The following is an 11,034-nucleotide window of genomic DNA, read 5'->3' on the forward strand; positions in this document are numbered from 1 at the left end:
AGCAGTGTGGTAGATTCAATTTCATCCAGTACAACAGACGGCATCTATCACGGTTATTAGCAAGTGACACACAGAGATGGCTTCTCAGGCTTCATCTGCAAAGGGTTAGAGTGATTTTAACATAATAGTTCTGTGTTCATTGTGTAGTTTATGTATGAAATTGAGAATACTATATTGGGAATACATTCAGTGATGCTAAATATTCACTAACTTTCAGGATTAGCACACTGTTGATAATATTATGTACCTATCAGGACACTGTTCATATAGTAATGTATTATATCTCTTATTCATAATATATTATGTTTGTAACTAAAGTGATTATACTGTACTAATGTGATTTAATCCTATCCAATGCTTTAACCTATCCTTGCGTTATGGAAAGTTATAATGTCTTGAACTACTGGAATCTAAGACACATGGCATTTAGTCCTGATAGTGAGCAGTGTGTGTTGACTTATCTCAGATATGTTTCATAATAGATAACAAACTTGCTAATACCGTTTTAACCGTAATAAAGTCCCACAATGATTAGGAAACTGATAGAGGGATTATGAATGTTTTAGATATTTAGCTATTTAATAGAATTTCACTTAATAAACAAATATAAAGTATCTGGACAGTGCCATGCAACAGCTGCTGCTTTTTGATATAAGTGTGCTATAATAATAATATTTAGTTACTCAGGGGATGGAATTAATTTATGACAAAAATGGTAATAACATACTTCTTGTTTATTCAGACATACATTGTGTTATGACTGGTGTATTTTTGTGGAGGAAATGTAGTCTAATAATTTGCTTTTTACTTTAAACGTTCAACATTAATTTTTATGGATTTGTTTCTGAAGAGAGGGGTATTTGATGGTTCAAGAAAGCAGAAAATTTCAAATGAGGACTAACAATTGTTTTTGCTTCGTTAGATTTGCTGACCTTAAAAATTCACCCGATCATCATTTTTTTATATCAGTGTCCTTACCATATTGAAATGAGACTCTTCCGATTATCCTGTATGATGTGTTATGTTTCTGGGTGCGGTGTCGATTGTCATGTTTGTAGTAAGGCAGGAACAACTCAAGCAGATGATACTAGTAGTTTAATCCACCATGATAAAGTGATACATACTGATATGCCACATAGCATGCATGATAATGATAAAATATAGTTCCAACTTGATGTACATACATTGATGTAACTATGCATATTATCACATGATGCAATATACATATATGTGCACACTAGTGTGAACTAAACACCACTTTAGTTGTTCTGTCCTGCTGAGGTATTTAGAATATCACCTGAAAATCTTTTGATATCAAATAGATCAATATGATTTGGCATAAAGTTCCAAATATTTGAGGCTTGCTGAGAATATTTTTATTCTTTGTGAACAAGTGTTGACATATTTGATATTAGAAGACGTGATTGTGAGTATCTGTTTATCATAAAAAATCATTCTTCATTACTTTTCAGTGAAAAATGTACATCTCTGAACACAGCACTGCCATTAGACTTGCAGTCCAGCAATGCTATCTCATTGTGACGTCATCAGTTTTTTGACATTACAGCATTGTGAGCCATGTGATTTCTGACATTAACGCATTTTACAAACTCAGCTGTCAAAATGATATCTCCTAGGAGATATTGTTTGATCACAGTTTGGGGCCGAGCTGTCTGAGGAGCCATACTAGTGATCCTGTGAGCTTGAGGTGTCTTGATTGAACCTCAAGACTCAAACCTGCAATAACTCCTTGTGCCTAGTGGCTGCAAGAATTGTAAGCTACTGATGGAGTTGAGACTGATAATATGATATGCCATTGAGACTGTCATCCAGTGATAGAAGGAAAACATACCAGTCCCTTCAGCATGTACTAGTTGTGTGGATATGTGCGATATACAAATATCCTATAATAATAAAAAAATGATAATAATAATAAATCATGCTTCTGTGGACATGGATACCCTATTTTGACACAGAATACTGACTCTGAGATGACCAGCCCTAGTTCTGCGCTGTTATCGCAGAGCCTGAAATAAGTTTTTGAATATACTGATACATAGAGGCATTAATATGTATGATATCATGTTAATTTCATTTGGAAAGGTAATATTTTCATAGTAAACAATAAAACTACATCTGCATGATAATCATCATATTTTTTTCATTCTGGAACAGGAACAGGTGCTCTAGATGGAAAGGTTGTCATAGTGACTGGAGCATCGTCTGGTATAGGAGCAGCCATTGCATTGGCAATGGCTCATGAAGGTGCTAAGGTTGCTATGGCAGCAAGAAGAGAGGATAAACTGAGGGAGATCGAGAAAAGCATGGCGGAATTTGGTGGAGTTGCAATTTCTGTTAAGACAGATGTAACAAAAAGAAGTGAGGTATTGACAAAAAGAAATTATTTCTTTAATACCGCTTTGCTCATTGGCAGTGACATAAGTTAGAATAACGGAAATAGGTGAAGGGTCATAGATGAGGTCACGTTGTGAGCTCACGAACTGTCCATGACCCAGAAGTTATTGAATGTTAATTGTAAAATTAGCATATATGCTAACATGACTATACTGCAATTATATAGGATGCATTTCTTTAGCATCAAAGTTTAGATTGCCCTGACGGAAATTTGGGTTGCATCCTATGGACACACAATATTTGAAAAAAGCACATCCAAAACGTACTAGTGTGGCCTAAGTTCATATAATGCAATAAATATTGTTATTGTTGGCAGCAGTGGCAAAAAAGACTATTACGTGAATCAGTTCATTTGGTAACTTTCGATTTTGTTTTTCCCTCTTGGTTGCAACTTCTCTGTGGTGCCTCATGGGCATTTGTTGGTCTCCAGTCATAAATAACAACCAGACTGGTATGACATGTATCATTGCTCACTGTATCAATCACTGGATTATCTTCTGCTGGCTTAATACATACAGGTCCCTGTGTGTGTTAGACAACCCAAAATTTCACAATGATTCTGTGTTATAGATGTGATGTTTGTGTATTGAGGTTGAAGAGCTGGTTAAGCACACCGAGATGACGTTGGGCCCCGTGGACATCCTTGTGAACAACGCTGGTATCATGTACTATACTCTGATGACCAAGCTGAACTTGGATCAATGGGACACGCAGATAGATGTCAACTGTAAAGTAAGTGCTGACTTCACTTTCAGGACATTCTGATTCTTTGGGGTCAAATATGTCAGAAAGGTCACAGTGTGATGCACATCACAATACTTAGGTCATGATGCAATATGCATCATGATATCATATGTATCACAATACTCATATCATGATATAATACGTCTAATAATATCAAACTCAAGATGCAGTACATATCAGGATACGTAGGTCACAATACAATATGTTTCTTGATACGTAGGATACGATACATATCATGATACGTTGGTAATAATACCCTATGCACCACAGTACTTACCTCGATACAAATTTCATGGATCTCATCAAGTTTCGTGAATCTAATCAAATTTAATGGACAGACTATGAATATGTCAGAGCAGGCTTCCGTAGAAAAGAAAGCTGTGCAGTAAAAACATTCATAATAGCCATTTGTTGTAGCAAATTTGAAATGCTGATTTCATTTCAAGTTAAACAGTCATAGCAAATGTATCGCCCAGTATCAATACAAAGGAAACATATCATATGCATGGAAGTATTTCACCCCTTCTGATTATTCAATGTACTATGTCACTTGTAAATTCTAATACATGTATCGTTCACTGATTTGCTGCCTTAGCTGAGTCTGGGATGGGTGTTGCCATGTTCTGCTCTCTGTTCACAAAATTTTCTTTACCATTTGTGAAATTTGATTGTATGTGTACTTTCATATCACATCAGTGTCACTGAACTCAAATCAAAGCTTTTGAAGCTCTTTATTAGTTTAGGGGAAGGTGTATCATAATTTAAGCCAGTGAAACACTGAAAACGGTTTATTAAATTAAAAGATAATTCTCCATTTCTTCATTAGTCTAAAACCTTTCCGGTGACTTTAATGTTTTTATTGTGTATTTAGAACAACATTTTCACCATTAAATATTAAGAGCTGTGATGATACAGAAAATTCACGATACAATACATATTGCGATATCTTGGAATGATACGATATGATTAGATGTACATCATGCTATCTTTAGTTATTTTCTTTACAAATGTATATTTTGATATCAAGTAAAAGTGGAAACTTTGGACGTAACTCACAATTTCTAGTGACAATTAACAATTTTGAGGGTCAACAATACGTATTATGATAAGAAAAAAAGTATTGACATATTTATCATCTGACAAAGTATCACGATTATAGATACTACGATATATCGTCACACCTCTATTAAATATGTACCAATACCCAAACTGTACTATACATTGAGTTGTATTGGTACAAGGATTAAGTAGCTATGTACCAACTTACCCTCTGTTTGCAGGGAGTGACCAACTGTATTGGTAGTGTCCTAGATGGGATGGTGAAGAGAAAGAAAGGTCACATCATCAACATTTCATCTGATGCTGGCAGGAAGGTGACAATTTAACTGAATGAGATATTAAAGTCATTAAACTATACCCAGAGGCTTGAAGAACTAAAGTATCATGTCACTTAATCTGCATTAGTGGAGTTCCCTGTTTGCTCATACCACCATTGATATGGGACTACTATGATAGAAAGGGCCTTCTACACAAAGACATACATTCAGGCATCAAATAAAAAAACACAGTATTAAGGGGATACCACTGGATACCATAACAATTCATCTTGCTTCTTGCTTCATACAGGGATTTCCAGGTCTGGCTGTCTATTCAGGTACCAAGTTCTTTGTGGAAGGAATGTCACAAGCTTTGCGTCATGAGGTCAAAGGGTTAGGGGTCAAGGTCACATGTATCCAGCCAGGAGATGTAAAGACAGAACTTCAAGGTCACACAACTGATGCTGAGGTACAATGTCTTAGATCTCACGTCATTTGTTTGTTGGAAATTAAGATGAAGACATGCTATCAAGTCAATTGACGTACAAATAAAAGATTTCTGTAGCGTTCACTATGTATAATGGAAAAGGTTGTTTTGAGTAAATATCTTTATGACACATTTTTTGCCTCTATTCATATTCAAATTCTGTATTCTTGGTAGTGTGTAACATCCTATATCATCCAGCGTAGTATTCACCTGGTATTATCAATAACCCCCAACCAATTTGCCAACTACTTTTTGTCTCGGTTTGCTGACACACATATTATTATTATGTCTAACTATAACCATCCAAACAAATTTCAATGATCAGAGATATTGATTTTACATATGAAATTTAGCTATTGTGGCAAGTCAATATTTGTGGGGAAGCAAATCTCTCCACACACTTTGCATAATGTGTGAAATGTCTCTTGTGTAAATCTGTGCGCCTTCAAGAAATCTAAAGTATTGAGGGAATGATAAATTATATACAAACTGGTTAACTGGTTTCTGAAACTAGTTATAACATAGTTGTGGATATTTCCTGGACATGGGAAAGTAAGATGCTTTATGGATGATTTGTTTGTTAGAAGTGAGTATATAGTGATGCAGAGGATACTGAACAATCTTCAGTGTAATACCAATTTTATTAAACAAGCTAATGATTTGGTATCAAATGAGTGAAATCAGATTTAATACTAAATATTTCATAAGTTTTATGAAAAATGTAAATCTCAGGAGCAAATTAAGTATTCTGTTTATTACTTTTTAACATGAATTGGTGGAAACTGTTTATGATGTCCCTCTGCTTTCTGCAAGTCAAGCAAGGTTTTATCACACAGTGGGTAATTACATTGTAGATTTGTAAAACAGAGAAATCTTAAATGAGTCAGTAATGAAAGGTTATTCCTGGTTATATGCTTTAAGTAATATTATAACACTGTCAAGGATTAGGCCCAGGGTATTTATTATTACACAGTAGAAATATACCCTGGCTTACATGGGATGGGTGTGTAATAAAATAACTATTCAGCATGACCATTGCAGGCAAAGGCCCTTTATGACATGAGCGAGACAAGTAAAGTCCTGGAGCCAGAGGACGTTGCCCGTGCCGTTGTGTTTGCAGCCTCACAGCCTGAATATGTTGGCATCAATGAAATCCTTGTGGAATGCCGAGAGGGTTGCATATAAGGTATGATCCATTTGAATTTGTAACTAGTTCAATATTTCTTTCAGTGGTAGATTGGCTATTCTCAAATATCACATGATGAGTAGACCATGTCTACTTTCTTTCCTTTCTGAAATGTAAAAACAAAATCCAAATGCAGGACAACTTTGAAACAGAAAGGTATTATTAAATTAACAAAGTACTCATAAATGTTTTCGTAAGATTGTGTCAGGTTCAGGTGAACACATGCCTTAAAACTTTGAAAAAGTCTGATGCCTCAGTCTCAAGTATTAATCAGAATGACCTTGACCTTCCATCTCAGTTATGAACTCGGTACAAGTCATGATTATGAAGTTTTGAGTGCATAAGCTTTCAGGAAATGCACTTCAGTTAAAGTGACCTTTAACCATCAGTGTTGTCCTGTTACTTGTAAGATCATCACTTGTTGTAAGTGTAGCTAATGTTAATAATATGGAGTCCCCATATCCTACCAATAACACGTTCATGATCTCACCCAAATGTTTCTTTAGGAAGCAAATTTGAATTTTTGTAAAGATTGTTTTTTTGTGCTTTCAGGGCAGTAATGATGAAGCATGAAGGTCAGCATCATATTGATGGAGGCAGCCTCCCAAGATTATAGACGTTTCCGCTATCGTGAATAATCACAACTCAGGGATTTACATTGTTACAGTTTCTGACCCACAGAGGCCTCCTAGAGATGCAGGAACACTTTCTTAATTATTAAAGTTGGTTGATGTCCATTCTCCATGGTGTTCAATTTTTATTATGGTGAAACGTGAATGAGTTGATGTACATTTCACATTGATTGCTTTGTTTCCGAGGGTGATGTGCAATGTGATATGTCCATTAATTACTGTGTGATGTGCGCATGTGGTAATGTCTGTTATCCCTCAGCAATACTGATAAACAATAGGATCATCTGTTTTTGTGAATGCTTGTGAGACATTCCAACATGCCACACTTAACCTGCTGTGCCTTCATTTGTAAAAACATTCATGCCTGAAATATAAGCAGTATGAGGAAAGACCAATTTCATTTCTTGTTTTACGTATCCGCCAGACATATTTTTTAAAGAGAAAGAAAAAAATGATAATATTCCCTGCTAAAAAAATATACGCTAATGTTTTATTGGCCAAAAGAAATTATTTGTCAAATTGTTTTTACACTTCATAAATTGCCAAAAGAAAAATCGTTTTAGTAATTAGAAGGAATGTAACTTTGGTTATTTTATTTATTTTTCCCTCCTGCCTGTAAGTTTTTGAGGACAAAAATCAATGAAACAAAAAATGAAAATTGGTCTGGCATGAAACATATTGTACATCAACATTAGAACTTGTATTAATTATCTTCTCCCAAATAGTTCATTAATCATGTATGAAAATATATGTTATTATCTTGTACATATTGCCACTATTTTTGTTTAGTACTAAACAGTGTAGATACTCATCTATGCGATGTTTTTCATGATAACTTGTGGAACTTGAGGTGTAGAATTTTATGTCTGATACAAGATATATGGGTACAGGTTGTGATTAAAAGTAGGCAATTCACCTGAAACAAATATGCATTGAACTGAATGTGACTACTGATTGCAATAAAGCAGGGCTTAGTCTATAACTACTTTAATGTTGTCAGTGTTGTGATTGTCTGAAACCCTTCTTCGTTTTCTAGTAGGTAGATCATCAATCTGGGACTTGTTTCACAGTGCTATGACTGTCGTATCTCCTATATTTAAGGATAGGGTGACGCTAGTCGTAACATTTTGTGCTTTGTGAAATAGGACCTATGACACTGTGAAGATGCTCAACACTATTCTTTGTCGTGGCAACATCTTTAAAGGTGTTAGTTTTACTATACCTTGTCTGGCATTGCCATTAAGGGAGCAGAACAAAAACTGGCCCGCTTGAAGTCCGACATCGTGTCTCAGAAAGGTGTCCTTGTGAAAATGCATATACAGTGAGTTAGTATGGTTTTCTGACACTTATAGCAATATCCCAGCAATATCCCAGGAGAGGTGGGGCGAGGGGAGACACCAGCAATGGGCTTTACCCAAAGTACACATGTAGAGAACTGAACTTTGGCATGACGAGCAAACACTTTATCCACAGTGGAATAATGGTGGGTATTAATTAATGTCTTCATGTCATGTTGCTGTAGTTTTGTTGTGTCCTTTGACAGGATTAACAGGTAAACAAAACAAACTTTGATTTTATAAAATATTTAATTTGCATAGCCAACAAAAAAAAAGAAAAACAACCAACATACTGAAAATGGAAAAGACAGATACACAATACTGTTACATACATAAGATAGTCAGACATAACCTCACTAATCATTTCAAGTCCTGTTTACCTGTTTCTGTTTTATAAACTTTCTGGAACCTGTATGGATACGCTTTTCCAAATAGAATATGTACACCATATATACCCACAGATACTAGGTTTCCAAATAATTGTGATAAATCATCATGATTATATTTTCTTTATACTGAATTTGAATTTACTACACTCTAACAACACAGTCGAAGTCCTAATATAACTTATCAAGTTGAAGATATTCCTATCAAAGTTCCTGTAGTACAGTTTCTTGAAATGTTTGTAGACCAGAACCAAACAGAAAAGTATAAATATGATACGAGACAAAAACATTCCATAATAAACAGTGGCAACAAATCAATAATACATTGTGGAAACGAATGATGCAGGTAAGTTGTTCAGGATTAATCAGCATATATCGTCACACCAATATGACATCTACCCTGGGCTATTCACTGCCATAACTTCAAACAGGTTGTTTAATGCCACACTCCGGTTTTCAAATTTTCTTGTTATATGATGGCAGTGTGTGTATAATTGAGTCTGAATAGACAATCCAGTGATTGATATATTGAGCATCAATCTTATTAAATAACCATCAGATTAAATTTGACAGGTGTCTTTTATGACTGACACAAGCATTATGACCAAAACTTATTTCAGTCTGTTGTATTCCATTTCTTATATAACTGAGCAAGGAGGACACAGCACACATAAAAATATCCCCTCAAATAATTGTGACTCTTAACTTAATTCAGTATACAGTCTAAGTTAATTTAGGCTTAGTATTATTCGTTATACTGTTTATACTGAGTCCCAAAAAACCCTGGTTGAAGGTAGTGTCAGCTAACCTTTTCAATTGACCAATTTTTCTGTACGATCGCTTCCAAGTGATGCACACAGAAATGACACAACAGTGAGTAAACAGTCGTAGAAAATAGCGATTTTGTCAATATTCAAGGATGTCAATATTCAAGGATGTCAGCTTGCAGAAATATTAGCTAATGGTAACGTATCAGAAAGCCCTCAACGTATATACTGCAGGACAAGTATCTGTGTTTTACCCTGAATTTTTGTTTTTTGAGAGAGGGCAGTGTCTGTAATCAGGGAATTTTGTAAGTCCCGCCAAACCCTAGAAGTAACTGTTTTCTGATTGGTTAAATCTGTTTACCCTTCTCACAAATGACTGGATCGTCACAGGTCATTCAAAGGTTAGCTGACGTGACTTACTAGGGTTTGTTAGACTCAGTATAGCAGCATAACAAATAATACTGAGTCTAAGTGTATATAGACTGTTAAGTATAAAACTCGGAATGTTTTCTATTAATTGACAAACCCATTACCATATTACTACCTTTGACAACATATATTTACAATAAGACAAGCATATGGATGGCAACTGCATACTTATTTGTAACACAATGTTTCTGAGCCACTTCTTGGATGTTCTTCAGGTAATGCAGGATATTGTATCTTCACTTAAAGAAGGGGCAAGAAATGACCCAGAAACACTGTGTAATACAACAAATAAGAAGTTGACATTCATATACTTGTCTTATATATTCACAAACTCGAATAAAGAATCTCATATATCTACAACCTGAACGTCCACAAAGAACAGTATGCTTAATTTCTTGTCATGTATCAAGGGCTTGTAAACGGCTAGGAGTATAACATTATTTGGGTACCAAAGTATATTTCAGGGCAAAGAAATTCTGGTGCAAAATCCAGGTGAAATTGTTGATTCTAAGAGAGTGTGCTATACCTTATGAAATAAGCTGCGTTGGTGAACGAGGCCAGGGTATTTATCATAACAGCGTGGACATATAAGACACTGCATACACAAGGATGGTCAGATGTAGGCAACATTGTGTACAGTTCATGAAAAACATTATGAGCAAGAACATCTTGCTTGAGAACATTTTTTTCACAAATGGCAATGTTTGTTGAAGTTTTGAAAATAGCTGAGGAAGGACACTGATATATCATCTGATATGTCAGGCAGAATAAACACCTAACATCATTAAGTTGAGACAGGACAGATATGTTAAGCAAGATTCGGCTAAAAAATAGCATAGGCAATATTTTAGCAATACTTAAAAACATTGCTGAACAGCATAGTGTGCTAAGGTGATGACCATTTGACAGTTTGGTGGGGAATAAGAATGTCTTTGTTCCAGAAAAATTATTGAAAAACATAATTTGGCCTCTGGTATTTAAGCCCCAAATATATCATTCTTGCATCCCACTGCTTGTCCTGATAAACTGTGATGTTAATTTCTAAAAACAATCTGGTTTTCTTCCAGAGAAAAAAATGCATGTTTTGAAGTTTTGAAAAAGCACTGGCCCCAGGAGACTGTTAAATGGTGGATCCTGAAAACGGTTCCTGTCATCATTAAGCAACATAATAAATTTACCTATAAAACAAATAGACAAAACTGAAACACCAGCATATATAAGAAACAGAAGTGCCACATACATGTATTGCAAGGTTTGGTAGCAATATAACCAAGGTAATATTTTTTTGATAGTATGGTACCTTCAGAAACAGTTTCAGTGAATCACAGTAAACAT

General features: G+C 35.1%; 1 protein-coding gene across 1 annotated transcript in view; it reads left to right on the top strand.

Annotated features, from left to right (window-relative positions):
• LOC137274485 (uncharacterized) overlaps positions 1-7,771 on the top strand; it is a 44,951-nt gene extending 37,180 nt beyond the window's left edge. The window contains exons 21-26 of the mRNA XM_067807693.1: positions 2,176-2,384; positions 3,007-3,147; positions 4,440-4,532; positions 4,786-4,944; positions 6,004-6,148; positions 6,701-7,771. Coding sequence (XP_067663794.1) covers positions 2,176-2,384; positions 3,007-3,147; positions 4,440-4,532; positions 4,786-4,944; positions 6,004-6,147 — 746 coding nt within the window. The 3' untranslated portion in view covers position 6,148; positions 6,701-7,771. The remainder of the gene's footprint in view (positions 1-2,175; positions 2,385-3,006; positions 3,148-4,439; positions 4,533-4,785; positions 4,945-6,003; positions 6,149-6,700) is intronic.
• The last annotated feature ends 3,263 nt before the right edge of the window (positions 7,772-11,034 follow it).

The sequence above is a fragment of the Haliotis asinina genome, chromosome 2, assembly GCF_037392515.1.
Source record: "Haliotis asinina isolate JCU_RB_2024 chromosome 2, JCU_Hal_asi_v2, whole genome shotgun sequence".
NCBI lineage: Eukaryota > Metazoa > Mollusca > Gastropoda > Lepetellida > Haliotidae > Haliotis > Haliotis asinina.